We start from the raw sequence: 20,656 nt of genomic DNA on the forward strand, positions 1-20,656 counted from the left end.
TGCTGGCCTGGGGTTATATTTGCCTCTGGAGGCAATTTCCCTTCACTGAGACACTGAATATATGCTGAAACAGAATTCTTGATTATAAGATTCAAGTCCTTAGCTTTACTCCCTTCAAGAGTCTTGAGACCTTAAGTAAACTTCCTCATCTTGAAGATGCTGAATATCCCAGCTTCCCTGATAGTACTGGGTCAACTGGATAAAGCATGTGAGGGACTGGGAGCTGGTTAATGGACTAGACATATGCTTGGGTCATCACCCTCTGGCAGGAAAAGTGTTTGGACTAGGACTCTCTATGGAAATAGGCTCAGGCACACCACTCCAGGACCACAAATTGGTCTAGAGAGGCAGGAAGAGAATCTAGGTCTCTGACTACCCATGAGCCATGACGATGGTCAGTTGGCAAGGCACCACAGTACCACCTAGTGGCTGTTAAACACACACCACTTCTCCTTTTCCCCCAGGTGTTAGGGGAAAGCTGCCAGGTTCAGAACTCTGGTCACCTACAACACGAGCTGATCAGTCAGAGTTGGGAGAGAAACCAAATACATCCCTCTCTCTCTTTTTTAATATTAACAAATACAAGCAGCAGAAAGGGCCAGCTGCTCTCTGCTGTTCCCTGAGGGAAAGCCAGAGCACAAAACCGTTCCTCTGGGCTTCCTCTAACTGCAGGGCCTGCCTTGCTCCTCTTTAGGCAGAATTTTGTTGCAGCCCAACTTCCCTTTTCCCAACTCCTTGGTCAGGATGGGAAGCACATGGTTGCTGGCGGTGGGAAGAATACTGTAGTTCCGGCCTCTACTCCTTTAAGTCTCAGCTTGGATGGCGGTCACTCATCCTTCGGCAACTAGCTTCTCATTTGCTCTGGCCCAGAAGCCAGGAGAGCCATCAACCACACCCACAGAAGCAGGCAGTGCAACTTCAGTCATCTTCAGATGACTCCTCTTCTGCCTCTTTTAGCCACTGGATGAACCTCTGCAGCTGTAAGGAAGCAGAGTGGAGAGCTCTTGAGCGAGGGGCATATAAACAGCTTTAACAGCCACAGAGTCCCAGGGACCAGCCACCCTGGAGTCTGTGGCCAGAAGCCAGGGAACCAGACAATCACAGTGGTGATAAGAGGGTGGCCTGACTCACCTGTTGGTTCTTGCGCAACTGTCGGCCCTTGTCAGTCATATCCTTTTGGCTGAACCAGCTCAGGATTGCTTCCTCAGCCAGGATCTCTAGCTGGTAGAAAGCCATGAGTACCTGCAGAAGGCCAGCAGAAGAGATCTCAGGGACCTTGCAGAATCCAGCAAGATATAATAGGTAACAGAGGAAGAGGAGGCAAGATCTTAGCACCTCTCTCTACCAGACTATCAGCTTTCTTTAAAACACCAGTTGCTTTTAAAACAGGCGAAAATGAGCTTTTCCCTCTGGTACTAGGACAGGTATAACTTCTGGAACTATTGCTGGGTCCCCAGGTTAATCTCCAAATGGCTGCCTTACTAGCCTGACTCCCAGCTGTACTATCCCAGCAATCAGCACAGTAATAGGGGTGGAGGTGCTCTTAGTCAAATCCCATACTGGATTCACATCAGCTTGTTTTGTGTCTCTATGGAGGGAGCCAACACCTGTTTCAAAGTAAATCCAGGACTCTGGGGCTTGAGGTGGTATTCACCTTGGCCATGGAAGTACTAAGAGCTTCATGCTCCAGGAAGAAGTCCTCAATGGCTGCCAATGCTTCCAAATGATCAGCTGCACGCTTTATGTAGTTTCTAAAAACAGGACTCCAGGACTTGAGCAGCTATGGAAGAGAGGAGAAGGGAGCTGCAATATATTCCTGAGCATGCACCTATACCCAGACAGCAAAAGAAGTCAATATTGAAAAGATGGGACTTTCAGGATATGACAGAACAAAAGGGAAATGATACAGGCATGAGGAATCATGTCAGAGGGACTTGGGAATTGTTGGCAGTCAGGGCTGGTGACGAAGAAAAGTGGAAGGAGGTCAGTTATAGGCTGCCTCAAAATATCTATTACCAACCTAAAGGTTGATCTCATTCTGGATCAAATCATTTCAATCAGAGAATATAAAAGTCTGGGTCTATCCTGGCCATCATTTGGGGTCTAGTATGGTCTGAATCCTGGAGTCTCAAAGAGCACTCAGTATTGAACCTAAATGGACTCCTCCGAACCAGCCAAGCCTGTTCTAGTACCCAATCTGCATCTAAGGGCAAGGAGAAAGGAACCACATGTAACACATATCCCATGATAAGACCTTCTACTCCCTATTTCCTTTAAAGTGAAACACGGAGGGGCGCCTGGGTGGCTCAGTAGGTTGGGCCTTTGCCTTTGGCTCTGGTCATGATCTTGGGGTCCTGGGATTGAGCCCCACATTGGGCTCTCTGCTCAGCAGAGAGCCTGCTTCCCCCCTCTTCTCTGCCTGCCTCTCTGCCTACTTGTGATCTCTCTGTCAAGTAAATAAATAAAATCTTCAAGTGAAACATGGCAAGGACATGGATGTGCCTCCACCCAATCCCTTGTACCCAGTCCCCATCTTTGCTCACAGGAAGCAGCAGGGAACAGTAACGGTTTGGGTCCAGCGGGGAATCCGTTTGCTGTAGGGGGAACTCGAGGACCACATGGCTCAGTACCTGCATCACCTCTTTTAGGCTTATGTTGTAGGCATACCTGTGGGGAGACACGGGTGACACCAAGGCCTTCACTCACCCTTTTAGCCTGCTGTAGGACTATGACTTTGGCAGGACACTGGGGAAGAAGTCGGCTAGAACAACATGCAAGGGGAGAGATTTGGCAGGGGGAAGTCTGTGCTGAGGCCAGAACCTAATGCTCTACTTGCTTCAAATGCTACTGGCCTTGTCCATTTGGGATGCTGAGGGAATCGGTTCCTATTTGGGAAGGAAACAGGAGAGACCCTCTACCTGCCTGGGACTACCCAGAGGAGAGGGAGGGCTGCTCTTACTTGAGAGAGTTGATCTCTAGGACAAGATTGTCACAAGAAATGTTCTCTTCCTTGCCCCGCTGTAGTGTTCCTAGGACTTCATTCTGGAACACTGAAATCAAAGCATGAATAAGTTCATGAACCAATAACACTCCAGAATGCTTTAAGATCCTTAGTCCTGACTGTATACCAAATCCTTCTGGGAGAAACCGAAGTCTCTGGCTAGTTGATCCAGGCAAAGAATAAACTGGAGGTTTTCTTCTTTTGTCCTAGGACACTGCTCCCCTGACCAATCACCTTTGATGTCATCCAACTGTGGGGAGCCCGCTCGGCTATCTAGCTCCTCGGAATCCATACTCTGCTCGCTTTCAGTTTCACTCTCTTCTTCCACGTTGATTTTGAGTCCTGAGAACCCATAAGGGTGAGAAAAAAGAAAAATTAGGAAAGAGCTGTTGACAGAGAGGAATATATCTACTGTGTCTGAATGAATAAAGTAATGAATGAGTAGTCGGATTCTGAAGTGTTCACTTTTCATCAAAATATTCTGACTTAGAAGGGGGGAGCGGTGACACGGATAAGGCCAAACTCACCCCACAAATTCTGCCGTAGTCCCTCTTCCTCCTCCACATTTATGTCTGCAGCTTTCCAGAGGTAGCCCTGGCCAGCAACTCCGACTTCTGCTGGATTGTAACCTGGGAAAGGCAGTGGTCTTTAGAGAACACACTTCGGAGAAGCACAATCCCTGCAGGAGGAAACACTGGTTTTTCCATGGGGCAGAGAGACACACAATCGCCCCACACCTGATTAGCCTCATACCTTTTAGTTTCACTTTCTCCTTTTCTTGGTTAGCCCCAGAATCGTCACTGAACTGACCATCGTCCTCATCTTCCTCTGCATCTGGAGGGTGTAAAGAGATCACCGAGCCCTCAGGCAGCGTGATGTCTGGGCCCACTACCACCTAGGGGACACAAAAAGAGTGGGTTGCACAGCTTCATCAGTGTGCTGGGGAAAGGTACTTCCTGACCACGAAAGAGATTTTTACTATAGGAACTAGAAGACAAACGGATTCACTGGATTTGGACTCTCAATTCTGGCTGGATCATGGGCGAACATAATGCCCCTCTGGTTCAGCATGACCACCACTAAGTTTGGGGTCCTTGTGCAGTACAGAGCAGGGCTCACCTGGGAAGTGAGAACACAGTGTGGCTTCAGCGTAACTTGTTCCTTGACTTCAGCATTGTCACAGAGCAGAGACTGATGGATCTGTGCTCCAGCAGCCACTTGGACACCCCGCCACAGGTATGCCTGGTCCAGCACCACGTTATCACCTGGCTCAGGACAGGAAGTACTTCCGGTCACTCAGGGTTCTAGACCAGGGCCATTCCAGGAGGACAGGGTTGACTGATAGCAGCACACCTCCCACCCTGCTCTGATACTCCATCCCCTAATTCACCAGAAACACCCTCTACACTCCAGCCTGAGGACAGAACATTGCTTAGCATGACCATCCTCTACCAGGTTTATAACAATCACAGACTATATACTGGACTTAAGAACCTGAGAACCTTCAAGATATCTGGGGACCCCTTTGTACTCAAGAACCTTATTAGAATCATATCCACATCTAGAAGTAGAACTGAAATTTCCCATGTCTTCCTGTACATTTTTATTTTTTTAAAGACTTTATTTTTAAGTAATCTCTACACCCAACAGGGGCTCAAACTCACAACGCCAACCTCAAGAGTTCTATGCTCTAGTAACTGAGCCAGCCAGGGACCCCTCTTCTTGTACATTTTAGAATTAGAATCTTATTGTTCTTTAAAGGGGGAAGTTCCATTAGAAGCATCCTATTCCTACAATCAGAGTGAGTCACCAAGAGGCCAACCAGGCAGTTATGGTTGAGTTAAAAAGAACACTGGACTTGAAATACTTAGATTCAAGTTCTAGCACTACCTCTCATTAGCTATGACCCTGAGGGAGACAACCTCTTTTAGCCTGTTTGCTTGGCTATAAACTGGAGATAAATAATACCTACTTCACAAGGTTTTTGTGAGGATAAATGAAACAATGCATGCAAAAGCCCTTTGTAAACTGCAATGCACCAAACAGATGTTATTATTGCCTGTTAATTATCCATTTGGTCCTGAATGTGAATAGGGTACTTTGGAATGTGAAGAGTCACCCAATAAGAGGCTCACAGGCCACAGATTAAAGGCTACAAATCTCACATCCCCATTTCCCTCCTTTATTAAGGTAGCCACTCTGGTTCCTTATTCTCAGGGACTATCCCACTGTTTCCTTCTCTACCCCCCATCCCCCCGCTCCCTGGGTTCCTATTCCTAGGATGACCATCCTGACTTCCCCACCTGTGCTCACCAATGTGGCAGCCAGGGCCAATGACACTGTTGGTGATAAAGCAATTGCTGCCAATGACAGTGCCAGAACCCAGAAGCACATTTTCCTCTAGGATGCTGCCATGGCCCAGGCTGACCTCAGGCCCTCGGTAAATGTTATGCCGGGAATGAGTGCAGCTCTGGGTTGTGTTGTCAGTGAAGTTTGCCTCTGGGGTGAGAGGGTAGACCCATCGGCGGATGACATCAGCGCAGACTGCTGCATACATGTGCAGGTTGGAGACCCGGGCACCATATTCCCTAGTTGTCACGTGCATGTGGATCTGGTTTCCTAGGATCTGAATGGGGAGAAGGAAAGGGAGGTAGCCCAAGCAAGTAAGAGAGGAAGAACACATCCAGGTACAACTCCTTCTAATCTTAAGTTCCCCTCTGCCCCTCGGTGTCATAGCCAAATGGCCAAAATTTTTCTTTGTGTCTGATTCCCTATTTCCTTTTCCTTCATCCTAAAGCTCAATAAAGCCCAAAAGGGGACCAAAAGTTATCATCAGCCTAGGATAATGGCATAGCCCTCTTCTAAAGAGGCCCAGGAGCCTTTTCTTACCTCCTCATTCACTAACAGGCCTCGTACAAAGTCATCTCGAGTTTGGTAGTCAAAGTTGTCTGTAAAGAGTTGAGCCACCTGTTGGGGGGAAGTTGGGTGGGACCAAGGTGAGTGCTATTCTCTGGAAACAAAAATAAGTCCCTACAGACCTATCAGACCCTATGACAGTTGGACAAGGGCCAGAAGCCCAAAAAGGTTCCCAATGGGATATTGGAGCCAGGATGACAGCATCTGTTTACTGTGGAATTCAGAGTTCTGCTCTTTGGATGTGCAGCCCTGGCCCTGAAGAGCTCACCTGAGGAGAGCAGATGCTGATGTGACAGTCCAGTAAATCATAGCGAATCTCTACTCCATCTCCATTGCCCTGGAACAAACTCTGTGGGGAAAAGGCATAAGGACTTTACCAAAAAGAAAAAAAAAAAAGATTTTATTTATTCATTTGAAGAGAGCATAGGGGGAGGGGCAGAGGGAGAAACAGGCTCCCCACTGAGCAGGGGACTGATGTGGGGCTTGATCCCAGGACTCTTGATATCATGGCCTGAGCTGAAGGCAGATGCTTACCCCACTGAGCCACCCACGCGCCCGGTATAAAAACTTTAACCTGTCTCCTGCTGAAGCCTGCAACTCTCCCACTTCAGGGACCCCAGATACCCACACACCAGAGGAAAAGAAAACCGTCGAAGGCCTTGGGTCTTCTGGAAATGGAGAACCCGGTTTGTGGCACTATCCACAGCCACTACCACATTGTCCTCATGGCAACGAGTTGGGTGGCTAGGGGATGACTCTTTGAAGATCATTGTCATCACAGATACATTTTTTTCTAGCTTCCGCCTCAATCTATAAAGTATAGGAGGAAGAGAGCAGCAAAACAGCAGTCTTAGGGGCTCTGCTGGTCACAAACCCTTTGTCCCTACCATCTTCCCATCCTGACCTGTGTTCTTCCAGGGCTCTGGTAATATTGATGTTTGAGACGACATCCCCATATACCAGAAGGAAGTCAGAGCGCACCAAGGCCTTGGCATCAACATCACGGAGAACATCCCCCAGTGATCGATATAATTCTGATGTAATTATTCGAACCACATTGAGGGATGTAGGGCGGCACCACTTGGATTTCCTAAAGGAAGGGGATGAAGGGAATGAGTAAATCAAGCATAAAGACCACGTAGAGCTTCCCTATTTTTCTCACCCATTCAACACTCACACCCCTTCTCAATGGCTTTTTTGGGTTTCTGCCAGCATCTTCAGCTTCAAAGAGATTTATGAACTATATATAATTAATGGTTTCAGCATCCTGTGTCACCAGTCTTGTTTTATGGGTTAGAGAAACATGGTTATTTCTTCTCCATACCCTGACACTTGTCCTCTAACATGGATTTGAATTCAAAATCCTGCTGAGATTTAGAGTATACAAAATATCCTGGGAACACATTTCCACTTCTTGCCATCCAAAGTCCCAGGCAAATTTAGGAACTGTCTAAAGGATACCACGCGAATATCCTAGTCTTTATTCCCTGAACTTCCATAAATCCCGAGATTCACTCTTTTTCAAGAAGATTTCATCAAGTATTTGTTAAGTAAGTGTTTATATGTTCTTTGTACTAAGATAGGCACTGGGAATACAATGATGAGGCGCTCAATATTTACAAGCTCAGTGGAAAAACAGAGATGTTAGTCTTGTAACTTCCATACCGGAGCCATTAAATAAAAGCAAAACCTATGGAAAAAAACTTTTTCTTTTCTTTTTTTTTTAAAGATTTTATGTATTTATTTGACAGAGAGAAATCACAAGTAGATGGAGAGGCAGGCAGAGAGAGAGAGGGAAGCAGGCTCCCTGCTGAGCAGAGAGCCCGATGCTGGCCTGGATCCCAGGACCCTGAGATCATGACCTGAGCCAAAGGCAGCGGCTTAACCCACTGAGCCACCCAGGAGCCCCGGAACAAAACTTTCTAAGTGAGAATGAAAAGAAATCCAAATGCAATTCTTTAATCTTTGTTACAACTGTAGCTGCTCACCTCCTGATAAGTGAAGAGAAAGCTCTTAGTTCTTTTGACAGACAGAAATCACAAGGAGGCAGAGAGAGGCAGGCAGAGAGAGAGGAGAAAGCAGGCTCCCCGCTGAGCAGAGATTCCGATGCGATGCGGGGCTCTATCCCAGGACCCTGGGATCATGACCCAAGCCGAAGGCAGAGGCTTTAATTCACTGAGCCACCCAAGCGCCCCCAAAGCCCTTAGTTCTTATGACAGAATCCAAATAGACATCCCCCCCCTCACAATTTCCCCTTATTTAGTTACAACCATCCTAAGGAAAGTGGAAAAAATGGTGAAACATGGAAAGAAAAGTTCCAGAGCCTTACAGTAAATGTTCCTTGATTTGAGCAGCCTTCCAGCAACAAAAGACAAAGGTTTCCTGTACACCTGTGGCAGTCAGAAATTCCAGAGTGTAGTCAAGTAGTGCTACATTGGCCAGGGGCAAGAGTACCTGGAAGGTAGAAGATGAAAAATGTCTGACATCTTGAATCCAGGAAGGACCTCTGGGTACTATTCTTTCCTCCACTTAAGCACAATTTTCACTTCCCTACCACTGTTTCCAAACACCGTTGTTTTACTTTACCTTCTCAAGGTAAAAGTAATCAGGTCTCTGCCTTTGATGTTCATGGCATCCTCTAAGCATAAGAATCTGTGGTTGGAATCTAATAGTAAGTAAGCATGGCATCTACTTGCTTAGCACAGGACATAGCTACTACAGAGCAGCAGGCCACCTTGGCAAAGGAAAACACTAAAAATCAATCCTATTTTCAGAAACTTAAGCAATGATAAGGCAATTTCCCCCATTAAATTTCCTTCCTTGATCCTCTTCTAAGGGGAGTCAGAGGCTAGCCACCCCAATCACTCGTCCCAGATGAACAGCCATTAGGTTTTGGGGGGAGGCCTGGGGAGTTAGGATTCTTCATGAACCGAATGCAGCTCCCTGTCTTTGACTGAACTGGGGACTGCTGAGTGACCCAGCAATCCCTAAAACGAATCCCCCAGTCCAATTCTCCAGTACCTAGACAATACTGGGTCTGCTGCATCAAGCCACTAAAACCTGTTCTGTCCTCCTTTTGACAGATGGCACCAGCTGTCATTAAAACCTGGAACGAAAAAACGCACACCCTCCGAGATTCAAGACAGCTGTTACTATGGGATTAGATTTTTTTAGGCATATGGCCTCTCTTTTGCAAGCAAAAGGAAGTGTTGTTCCCATTCACCCAAGGATCTTTTTCCACTGCACAGTTAAAGGCATCACAGCCTCCGTCTGAGGCACTGAATCCCCATGTAAAGGCTTCTCACAAGCACGGCTTTTACATTCAGCCCTCTGCATGCCTTCCAAACCTGAGGTGGTCAGGACTACGAGTGCCCATCGGCCAGAGCACTCCTCATCAGGCAGCCGAAAGCATAACCTGCTCTAGCCCGGCCACGTTCGGGCCCTCCGGCTGCTCCCGCACGCGGCGCTCACCCGAGGCTGGTCCTTGGAGATGGGGAAGAAGCGGCGATTGAAGCTATCTGCCACCAGAACTGCTTGCAGGGGCGGCGGCGGTTCCTCCTCCGTCCCTTTGGCTCCCCCACCGCCGCCTCCGCCGCCTCCCGGCCCAGGGCCGCTGCGCTTGTTGGCCCGATTAGCCGCTGCACCTGGTGCAGTAGCCGCCATGTTCTTTCCTCACGGCCACCACTTCCGTACGGGAACCGACACGGCTCGCAGTAGGGGACAAAAAGGACCCGGCGTTGGAAACGCGCTGGACTAAAGAGGGGGAGGAGGGAGGAGACGCGGAAAACGCAATGCGCAGGCGTGTGGCCCGGGAGTGTCCCCGCGCCGAAGTGTGAGCTGGGAGGAGCCAGCCGTGCGCCTCCGGCCCGCCCCGCGGGTTGAGGCGCGCGGTAGTGTGGAGTCCTATGGACCACACACTCGATCTGCAGGTACAGTAGGCCTTCATTTGTACGCGAACAGGCTGCGATTCTTGAGGGATGGTAGGTCTGGGGGGTCTCTGCGAAGGGGCCAGATCCATTCGGAATATGTAGTCTTCCTCGCCCGGAGCATGTTAACAACTGTAGCCCTCCATCTACATTCCAGTCACATAAATGTGACCCGGCATCTCGGGGAGCTCGGACCCCACCCAGATAGTCCCTTACCCCAGGCAACTCACAGTCCACCTAAATACGGAACGTAGTATAGTATAGTAGGGAGAGTAGCAATTCTGTTGAGCGCTGATGGTGGCCAGGGGACCATACAAGCCTTAAGTCGTTTAGTTCTTCACACATTTCTGGAGAACGTCCTTATTCATTCGTTCGTCTTCTTCATTCGTTTGTTTCTTGAACTCTCAGAGAGGGATGAGCTTCCCCCAGCTACTTAGTGGAAGAACTGGTATTGGACCCCGATCTGGCCCACTTCATAGTGCCACAGTCTTTCTGCCAAGTTATGTGGGGCTGAAAGTTACTATATTATGATTTCCTCATTTCTTCGTTCATTCGGCCTGTCGGCATTTATTGAAACCCTACTCTTAGAGTGGAGTTGGGGTGGATCCAGGAACACCATAAAGTTGAGTGGGGCTGGAGGTAAGCCTTGGAGGCGGAAGGAACTTCGAGCACAGAGACTCAAACAAAGCTCTAGGCTCAGGAGATGGGGGAGGATTGGGGGGAAAGGTGGTGGCTGCAGGGAGAAAACCAGGCCTGCTGCGGAGCCAGACCGTGGGGACTCCGTGGAAACAAGGTAACACAGCTCGGCTCATTTGTAGGTCAGGAGTTTTCGGGCAAGGCATTGCTCCCAGAACTGTCCGAATTCCACAATCGCTTGTCCTGCAAATACCTGCACACCCATGCTCTCCTTGCGCTTTGGGATTTGACATTCGGAAGGCTTAGATTTGTTGTTTCCACGTAGGACCAGGGAGGTCTTTTCGTTTCTTCCTCATCCTAGTGAATGAGACTGCTGGGCAAAAACTATTTTTTAAGGATTTTGGAAAATTTAGCCTGGAGAAGGAAAAGTAGGAGGCAACTCAGTAAAAGTTTTTGATTAAATATTTGTACATTAACAAGAATGCTGTTCTACTGTCCTACAAATCCATAGGCAGAAAGAAAAAAAAGGATGACTAAACTGGACTAGTGATATGCGGGTGCTGGCACACACATGGAGGTAGGGTGATGGTGGTAGTGGAGATGGTGAAGCAGATGGAAAGTAGGTTCAATTCTAGATATTTTTAAAGGCCTCTTGTGACCCGGGAAAGTGGTGAATGATAAATCCCGGGCTTCTAATTCTGTAGACAGGTAACTGGATGGATGAGGTTTTTAATGGATGGGTCTCAGAGAGAACATTTGTTTCAAAACTTACTAGACTCAACAACAACAAAAATTGAAACAAAGAATGAGTCAAGTTCTTGAATAAGCATTTCTCAAAAAAAAAAAAAAAGATATACAAATGGTCAGTAAAGTACATGCAAAGATGCTCAACATCACTAAACATTAGGGAATTACAAATCAAAAGTACAATGAGATGTCCCCTCACATCCATCAGGATGGCCACTATCAAAAAACCAAACCAAAACGAAACTGAAAATAACAAGTGTTGGTGAGGATGTGGAGAAATTGGAGTCCTTGTGCACTGTTGGTAAGAATGAAAAACAGTATAGCCACTGTGGAAAATAGGACAGTGGTTCTTCAAAAGATAAAATATAGAATTACCATAAGCTTCAACAATTCTATTTCTGGATATATACTGTAAAAATGGTGTCTCAGATATTTAAACACCCAGGTTCATAGCATCATTATTCACAATAGCTAAAACATGGAGAGCAAACCAAGTGTCCATTGGTGAATAAGTAGATAAGCAAAATGTGAGATATACATATGACAGACTATTATTCAGTCTTAAAAAGGAAGGAAATTCTGACATAATCTATAGCATGGATGAGCCTTGGGGATATTATGCTAAGTGAAATAAGCCAGTAACAAAAAGACAAATACTGTATGATTCCATTTATATGAATACCTAGAAGAGTCAATAGATAGTAGAATTGTGGTTGCTAGGGGCTGGCTGGGACAAGGAAATGGGGAGTTACTGTGTTTTAAAAGTTTTCTTTCATTTTCTTTTCCAAAGATTTTATTTATTTGAAAAAGCATGTGTGTTGATAAATGTTCAGATTTTTGGGTGGGGTGGGGGGAGGCTGCAGGTTTGCTATTACAGGTAATGCTGCAACAAGCATCCTCCTATTGATATCTTTGTAAATTTGCATTCATTTGTTTAAAAGATTTTATTTATTTATTTGACAGACGGAGATCACAAGTAGGCAGAGAAGCAGGCAGAGAGAGGAGGAAGCAGGCTCCCTGCTGAGCAGAGAGCACCTGAGCTGAAGGCAGAGGCTTTAACCCACTGAGCCCCCCAGGCGCCCCTGCATTCATTTTTTAGAACTCGTTCTTAAAGGAGAGTGACTGGTTCAAATTGGATACAATTCCCATGGCAAATGATAAGCTGTTGAACTCACTGGGAAGCCTGCTGATGCGTAAATGCTTAATTATTACATAATTGCTACCCATGGAAAATGTGTTTTTGTCCTTACAACAGCAATGTATGGGAGTACGTTTCCCTACAACCTCACCAACACAGTATGTTGTCAACAATTCGGAGTTTCTGCCAATCCATAGACGAAACAAAGTGTAGTGTTTTTTTCTTTAATTTTTTTTTTTACAAAGTGTAGTTTTAATTTTCATTTCTCTTATTTTGAGATATGTTGAACATCTTTTCACATGTTAAAAGACCATTTGTATTTCTTTGGTCAACTATCAGTTCTGCTTCTTTTTGTAAATTAATATATCAGCATTAAGGTGTGGGTCTTAAATATCAATCAGTTTTGGGGCACCTGGGTGTCTCAGTGGGTTAAGCCTCTGCCTTTGGCTCAGGTCATGATCTCAGGGTCCTGGGATGGAGCCCTGCTCAGCAGGGAGCCTGCTTTTCTCCCTCTTTCTGCCTGCTTCTCTGCCTACTTGTGATCTCTCTGTCAAATAAATAAATAAAATCTTAAAAAAAACCAATCAGTTTAGAATGTAAGCTCTGTGAAAATCAGGGCTTTCCATCTGTTTTATTCACTCTGTATCCCAGGTGTCTGGATGAACACTTGGCACATGGTATATATTTGCCAAATGAATGACTGGTTGTTGCTAGTCAGTAATTGAGAGTCTGATGAGACAACTTTAAGCAAATACGTAAAAGTAATTTCAGGCTCTCCCAAGCTGAGGCTTTTTGTTTTGTTTTTTAATTGTGGTAAAATACATACAACATAAAATTTCCCATCTTGACCATTTTTAAGTGCACAGTTCAGTAGTGCTAAGGACATTCACATTGTTGTGCTACTGTCACCACCACCCATCCATGGAACTCTTTTCATGTTGCAGAACTACAGCCCTGTACTCATTAAACAAGAACTCCTCATTCCCTTCTCCCCTTAGCTCTGGCAACCAGCCTTCTGGTCTATTAAAGTCTATTGTGTCTATTTGAGCATTTAAATTTTTTTTTTCTTAAGTTGTAGGAATTCTTTATATATTCTAGATATCAATCTCTTATCAGAGATATTATTTGCAAATATTTTCTCCAATTTCATGGGTTACCTTTTCACCCTGTTGATGATATCCTTTGATGCACAGAAGTTTTCACTTTGGTGAAGTCGAACTTATCTATTTTTCTTTTGTGACCTATACTTTTGGTGTCATATCCAAGAAATCACTGTCAAATCCAATGTTGTGAGGTTTTTCTCCTATATTTTCTTTTCACTTTTATTTAAAAAATTTTTTTTAAGATTTTATTTATTTATTTGTCAGAGAGAGAGAGAGCGAGAGCGAGCACAGGCAGACAGAGTGGCAGGCAGAGACAGAGGGAGAAGCAGGCTCCCTGCGGAGCAAGGAGCCCGATGTGGGACTGGATCCCAGGACGCTGGGATCATGACCTGAGCCAAAGGCAGCAGCCCAACCAACTGAGCCACCCAGGCATCCCTTCTTTTAGCTTTTAAATGGCATTTTTTTTTTCTTTCTCTTCAGGTTCTACTACAGAGATGTCAGAATAATGGTAGAGTATGTCCCCTGCAGGGTACCCTTGATATATACACAGAGCTGGCCGTTTCTAGGCATTGCTAAAGAGTCAGGGCTTTAGTGATCACATGCATCAAGCTGGTGGATTAGAACACTTCGACAGTAAATCTTAGAGCCTTTTGTGCTTCTCAGCTGGGCTTACTTGTGGCTTAGTAATCAGAGCCAATTGTTCACTGCCACAAGTGTTGTTTATTTTTCTAGTTACTTTTTGATCTGGAGTCATTCTGAAAGTTGAATGTTCTAAATATGTTATAGGATAGCTGAAGTTTTTACTGTTCATATCCTAGCTTGCTAGAAAATGACAGAGTAGCTAAAGGTCTGAGTTCTCTTACATCGCATCTTTTTTTTTTTTTTAAGATTTTATTTATTTATTTGACAGATAGAGATCACAAGTAGACAGAGAGACAGGCAGAGAGAGAGAGGAGGAAGCAGGCTCCCTGCTGAGCAGAGAGCCCGATGTGGGGCTCGATCCCAGAACCCTGGGATCATGACCCTAGCCGAAGGCAGAGGCTTTAACCCACTGAGCCACCCAGGCACCCCACATCATGTCTTTTTTGTCATTATTGTTGTTATTGTTATTTTCCTAGAATCTTCACTCTCATCCCAGGTGATAAAACTAGTTTCTATGGGTATAACAATCCTCTTTGTCTTCTAGGCTGAGAGTTGAGGAAAAAGATCCTCTAAATCTTCTATAGCCCAGTCAAAACAGGCTGGGATTATTCAGAAGAAATTTCACTTGTGAACTTAAGGGAAGGAGTGACTGTGTGGCTCAGTCCATTAAGCATCTGACAGCTCTTGATGTCTGCTCAAGTCATGGTCTCAGGGTGAGATTGAGTCCTGTATCTGGTTCCACCCTCAGCTAAGAGGGAAGTCTGCTCAATCAATCTCTCTCTCTCTCTCCCTCCTCCTCCCTCCCTCTGCCCCTCACCTCCCACCCCTCCCCTTGCATGTGCTAGCGAAGGCTCTCCCTCTCTTTCTCAAATAAATAGATAAATAAATCTTAAAAAAAAATTAAGGGAAGAGATGAAGGAAGGGGGGAAAAGGGGGAAAATAAAGTCATTGATACATATGATACTGTACTTGGGCTGGGCCTTGATAAGGTGCTAGAGGGTGGCATGTGGAGTTGGGCACCACCACCCCCTAGAGGTCATTGCTGTGTTGTGCACCAATCAGTTCTATCTGTATCTATAGCTTAAGTCTGTATTTTAGACTTACTCAGGTACCTTTTGACAGAGTGTTCCAGAACTGTAAAGAAGGAGCCCACCATATCCACAATGTACTTGGAGCCCAGGATCCCTTTGGGAAGGAATTTGACCTGGCTGCTCTGAGACCAGTTTTGTTTTTCTTTTCTTCCTTCCTTCCTCTCTTTTTCTCGCTCTCCCTTCCTTCCTTTTTAAATATTTTATTTATTTATTTGAGAGAAAGCGTGCATGAGTACACATGTACCTGCGCCTGCATCCACAAGCTGGGGAAGAGGGAGAGGGAGGGAAAAGCAGACTCTCTGCTGAGCAGGAAGCCAAACTCAGGCTCGATCCGAGGACCTGGGATCATGACCCCAGGACCCTGGAATCATGACCCCAGCCAAAGGCTGCAGCCTAACTGCCAGGCACTCCTGAGACCAGTTTTCTTGACGACAGCTTGAACTTCATAGATGGGGAGTGAGCCATCTCTGGAGAGAGCCAGTAGGGTTCTTAAGATAGCTTTGCCAAGAGAAAAAAAATAGTATGGCTGATGCATCAGCCTGATTATCAGGGTCTTGAATACTGATGTAGCAGGGATTGTAAGAAGATTGTGACACTATATCTTACCTGCTTTTTATTCAGGCTTCTCCAAGGGACATGGATGTTCCTGGAGGGGGAGGGCTGGGGTGTGAAGGAGAGGAAGCAGGTAAGGTGACCAACTGTCCATGTTGTCCAGGGCTATCCCAATTTTAGCATTGAAAGTTCTGCATCCTGGACTCAAGGAAATTCTCAGTCCTTGGAAAACTGGAATATTTGGTTGCCATAGAGGCAGGTGACCATGTGCCAGGAGTTCTGCTGTGGTAGAGGATCATGACTGGAGGAGGTGAAGGCAGAGGCTTAACCCACTGAGCCACCCAGGTGCCTCAATAAATAAAACTTAAAAAAAAAAAAAGAAAAAGAAAAAGGAAAACATGCTTTATGTCAAACTTTAATGTACACATGAATTTTCTGGGGATCTTGTCAAAATGTAGACTCTGACCTAGGAGATTTTGAGGGGGGGTGCTGAGTTTTTACTTTTTTTTTTTTTTTAAGTAGGCTCCTTGCCCAGTGTGGGCCTCGGACTCAGGACCCTGAGATTGAGAGTCACATGGTCTACCAACTGAGCCAGCCAGGTACCCCTGAGCTTATGCATTTCTTTTATTTTTCTTTCTTTCTTTGAGCTTATACATTTATTTTTCTTCCTTCTTTCTTCCCTTCCTTCCTTCCTTTCTTTTTCTTTCTTTTTTTTTTTAAGGTTTTATTTATTCATTTGAGACAGAAAGAGAGAGAGAAAGCACGAGCTTGGGGTGGGGGGCAGAGGGAGGACAAGCTGGCTTCCTGCTGAGCAGGGAACCCTACGAAGGGCTTGATCCCAGGCCCAAAGATAATGACCTGAGTTGAAGGCAGACGCTTAACCATCTGAACCACCCAGGTGCCCCTAAGCTTACACGTTTCTAATAAGCTTTTACATGTTGCTGATGTTGCTCTGAGGACCATAATTTTCATGGAAAACGTCTGTATAACACCAATTCCTTGATATCTGTTGAGATTTGGTTTATGTATGGTTAATACTCACAAATATTCCACAGGCATTTGGAAATAATGTGTATTATTCCCTTATTAAAATGTGTTCCTTATGTATCTATTAAATCAATATGGTTAATTAAGATATTCAAGTCTCCTGTATCCTTATTCATTTATCTTTTTGATCTACTGAATACTGAGAAGTATATTTTAAATCTTTTACTAAGGTGGTGGATTTGTTAATTATTTCTTACAGTTTTGTCAATTTTTACTTCATATACTTTGAAGCTTCATTTTTTAGGTGTATAGAATTTGAAATATTTTATCTTTCTGGTGAATTTAAGTTTTATCAGTTCAATGTCTAGTAAAATTTGCCAACAGATTTTTTTTTTTTAAGTCATTAGAGAGAGGGGCGCCTGGGTGGTTCAGTGGGTTAAGGCCTCTGCCTTCGGCTCAGGTCATGATCCCAGGGCCCTGGGATGGAGCCCCACATTGGGCTCTCTGCTCAGCAGGGAGCTTGCTTCCCTTCCTCTCTCTCTGCCTGCCTCTCTGCCTACTTGTGATCTCTGTCTGTCAAATAAATAAATAAAATCTTAAAACAATTATAAAGTCATTAGAGAGAGAGCACAAGGAGGGAGAGGCCAACGGGGAAAAAAGGAGGCTCCTAGCAGAGCCCATTGTGGGAGTCAATCCCAGGACTCTGAGATCATGACCTGAGCTGAAACCAAGAGATGGCCTCTTAACCACCTGAGCCACCCAGGCATCCCCGTCTTGGTCCCTTTGTACAAAATAAATTAATCATAAATGTTAGGGTTTGTTTATGAACTCTCAATTCCATTTCATTGATCTATATGTCTATTCTTATGTCAGCAACACACTATCTTGACTATTTTAGTTTGTAGTAAGTTTTGAAATCAGTTAGTGTATGACTACCAACTGTGTTTTCTTCCATGATTATTTTGGCTATTCTGAGTTTCTTGCATTTCCATATGAATTTTAGAATCAGCTTGTCAGTTTCTACAAAAAAGACAGCTAGGATTTTGATAAGGATTGTGTTGAATATGTAGGTTAATTTGGGAAATGTTGCCATCTTCACAATATGAAGTTTTCCAAATCTAGAACATGATAGATATTTCCATTTATTTAGATCGTCTTTAATTTTTTCAGCAGTGTTTTGTAGTTTTCAATATATAAGTCTTATACTTCTTTTGTTAGGTTTATTCCTAAATGTCTTATTTTTTATGATTCCTAATTTTATTCTCAGGTTATTTATTGCTAATGTATGTAAATATAATGCTTTTTGCATATTGATTTTATATCCTGTAACCTTGCCGAACTCATTTTCAGTTAAACTTCTTTTTTTTTTTTTTTTTAAAGATTTTATTTATTTATTTATTTGACAGATCAGAAGTAGGCAGAGAGGCAGGCAGAGAGAGAGAGTGAGGGAAGCAGGCTCTCTGCTGAGCAGAGAGCCCGATATGGGGCTTGATCCCAAAGGCAGAGGCTTTAACCTGAGCCACCCAGGTGCCCCCAGTTAAACTTCATTTTATTGCATTTAGCTTTATTACACCTCACAGATACTGTGTTTTTTTTTATAAATTGGAGGTTTGTGGCAACCCTGCATTGAGCAAGTCTATCAGCGCCATTTTCAAAAAACATTTGCTCACTCTGTATCTCTGTCACATTTTGATAATTCTCTCAATATTTCAAGTGTTTTCCCTGTTATATTTGTTATGGTAATCTGTGACTAATGATCTTTGATGTTGCTATTGTAATTGTCTTGGAGTGCCACAAACTATGCTCGTATAAGATGGTGAACTTAATAAATGTGTATGTTCTGATTGCTTCACCAACTGGCTGTACCCGCTTCTCTCTTTCTTTCCTTTGGATTCCCTATTCCTTCAGACACAACAATATTGAAATTAGGCCAATGGCCTTTAAGTGTTAAGTGAAAGGAAGAGTCATACTTCTCTCACTTTAAACCAAAAGCTAGAAACGATTGAGCTTAGTGAGGAATATATGTCTAAAGCCGAGACAGGTTAAAAGCTGGGCCTCTTGCACCAAACAGTTATCCAAGTTATGAATGCAAAGGAAGAGTTCTTGGGGCACCTGGCACAGTTGCTAAGTGTTGAATTCTTGGTTTTTGACTCAGGTCACGATCTCAGGTTCATGAGATTGAGCTTTGCATCAGGCTCTGTGCTCAGTGTGGAGTCTGCCTGGGTTTCTGCCTCCTTATCCCTCTGCCCTTGCCCCCGAGCACTCTCTGTCTCTCAAATAAATAAATAAATAAATCTTTGAAAAGTTCTTAAAGAAAATGAAAAGTGCTACTACAGTGAACACATGAATGATAAGAAAGTAAAACAGCTTTATTGCTGATACGGAGAAAGTTTAAGTGGTCTGGATAGAAGATCAATCAAGCACAACAGAGGTTCATTCAGATGGATTAAGGAAAGAAGTCGTCACCATAACATAAATGTACAAGAGTGAACAGCAGAGTGCTGATGTAGAAGCTGCAGCAAGTTCTGCAGAAGTTCCAGCTAAGGTAACTCATGAAGGTGACTACTGTTAACAACAGATTTTCAAAGTAGAGGAAACAGCCTTCTATTGGAAGAAGATGCCTCCTAGGACTTTCATAGCTAGAGAGGAAAAGTTAATGCCTGGCTTCAAAGCTTCAGAGGATAGGCTGACTCTCTTATAAAGAGCTAATGCAGCTGGTGATTTTAAGTTGAAGCCAATGCTCATTTACCATTCCAAAAATCCCAAGGCCTTTAAGAATTATGCTAAATCTGCTCTACTTGTGCTCTGTAAATTGAACAACAAAGCCTGGGTGACAGCACATCTGTTTATCTGTTATGGTTTACTAAGTATTTTAAGCCCACTATTGAGACCTAGTGCTCAGAAAAAAAGTTTTCAAAATATTACTGCTCATTGACAATGCATTTGGTCACTAAGAACTCTGATGGAGATGTACAATGTGAATGATGTTTCATGTCTGCTAACACAACATCCATTCTGCAGCCATGGATCAAAGAGTAATTTTGACTTTCAAGTCTTAGTATTTAAGAAATACATTTCATAAGGCTATAGCTGCCGTAGATAGTGATTCCTCTGATGGATTTGGGCAAAGTAAATTGAAAACTTCTGCAAAAGATTCACCATTCTAGATGCCATTAAGAGTATTTATGATTCACGGGAAGAGCCCAAAATAGCAGCGTAACAGCAGTTTGGAAGAGGATGATTCTAGCCCTTAAGGATGACAGGGAGGAATTCAAAGCTTCAGTGCATGAAGTAACCCGCAGGTGTAGTAGAAATAGCAGGAGAACTGGAATTAGAAGCGGAGCCTGAAGATGGGACTGAATTGCTGCAATCTCATGATAAAACTGACGGATGAGGAGTGGCTTCTTATGGATGAGCAGAGAAAATGGTTTCTTGAGATGGAATCTACTCCTGGTGAAGATGCTGTGAAGATTGTTGAGATGACAGCAAAGGATGTAGAATATTACTAATCTTAGAATTTGAGAGGACTGACTCAATTTTGAAAGTTTCACGGCTTAAAAGCTATCAAACAGCATTGAATGCTAGAGAGAAATTGTGAGAGGAAGAGTCAGTTGATGTGGCAAACTTCACTATTGTCCTCAAGAAATTGCTGCAGCCACTCAAGTTTCAGCAGCCACTACCCTCAGCAGTCAGCAGCCATCAGCATTGAAGCAAGATCCTCTAAAGTCAAAAGATTACAACTTGCTGAAAGCTCAGATGATGGTTAGTGTGTTTTAGCATAAAGTACTTTTAAATTAAGGTATGCACTTTTTTTTAGATTTAGTTATTTATTTGAGAGAGAGTGTGAGTTGGAGGGGAGCAGAGGGATGTGGAGAAGCAGACTCCCCACTGAGCAGGGTGCCTGATTCAGGGCCTGA

General features: G+C 44.3%; 1 protein-coding gene and 1 long non-coding RNA gene across 13 annotated transcripts in view; one reads left to right on the plus strand and one right to left on the minus strand.

The window, feature by feature from the left end:
- Nucleotides 1-546: 546 nt before the first annotated feature.
- EIF2B5 (eukaryotic translation initiation factor 2B subunit epsilon) lies at nucleotides 547-9,649 on the minus strand. The gene is made up of 16 exons (XM_059163324.1): nucleotides 9,389-9,649; nucleotides 8,247-8,371; nucleotides 6,822-7,007; nucleotides 6,550-6,727; nucleotides 6,186-6,266; nucleotides 5,891-5,968; nucleotides 5,315-5,627; nucleotides 4,121-4,266; nucleotides 3,755-3,896; nucleotides 3,529-3,630; nucleotides 3,236-3,343; nucleotides 2,960-3,050; nucleotides 2,544-2,667; nucleotides 1,655-1,780; nucleotides 1,132-1,242; nucleotides 547-978 (listed from the first exon to the last, which is right to left on the minus strand). The coding sequence occupies exons 1-16, from the start codon at nucleotides 9,578-9,580 to the stop codon at nucleotides 919-921; spliced, it is 2,163 nt and encodes a 720-aa protein (XP_059019307.1). The 5' UTR covers nucleotides 9,581-9,649; the 3' UTR covers nucleotides 547-918.
- Nucleotides 9,650-9,714: 65 nt separating this feature from the next.
- Nucleotides 9,715-20,656, plus strand: part of LOC131824806 (uncharacterized) — a 79,961-nt gene continuing 69,019 nt past the window's right edge. For 5 of the 12 annotated variants that reach the window (XR_009350982.1, XR_009350989.1, XR_009350993.1 and 2 more), the window contains exons 1-2: nucleotides 9,717-9,846; nucleotides 16,275-16,351. This is a non-coding gene — a long non-coding RNA (uncharacterized LOC131824806). Of the gene's footprint in view, nucleotides 9,847-16,271; nucleotides 16,352-20,656 lie in introns of all 12 variants that reach the window. The other 7 variants (XR_009350988.1, XR_009350983.1, XR_009350992.1 and 4 more) reach the window with 4 other exon arrangements.

Source organism: Mustela lutreola, chromosome 2 (assembly GCF_030435805.1).
Source record: "Mustela lutreola isolate mMusLut2 chromosome 2, mMusLut2.pri, whole genome shotgun sequence".
NCBI classification, from domain to species: domain Eukaryota; kingdom Metazoa; phylum Chordata; class Mammalia; order Carnivora; family Mustelidae; genus Mustela; species Mustela lutreola.

Excerpts from the sequence above, each read along its gene's own strand:
- EIF2B5 (XM_059163324.1), bottom strand. The coding sequence starts at position 9,580 with ATGGCGGCTACTGCACCAGGTGCAGCGGCTAATCGGGCCAACAAGCGC. Across the intron at positions 5,628-5,890 it reads GCCTGTTAGTGAATGAGGAG|ATCCTAGGAAACCAGATCCA; the intron begins GTAAGAAAAGGC and ends CTCCCCATTCAG. Across the intron at positions 4,267-5,314 it reads TGGCCCTGGCTGCCACATTG|GTGATAACGTGGTGCTGGAC; the intron begins GTGAGCACAGGT and ends GTCCTGAGCCAG.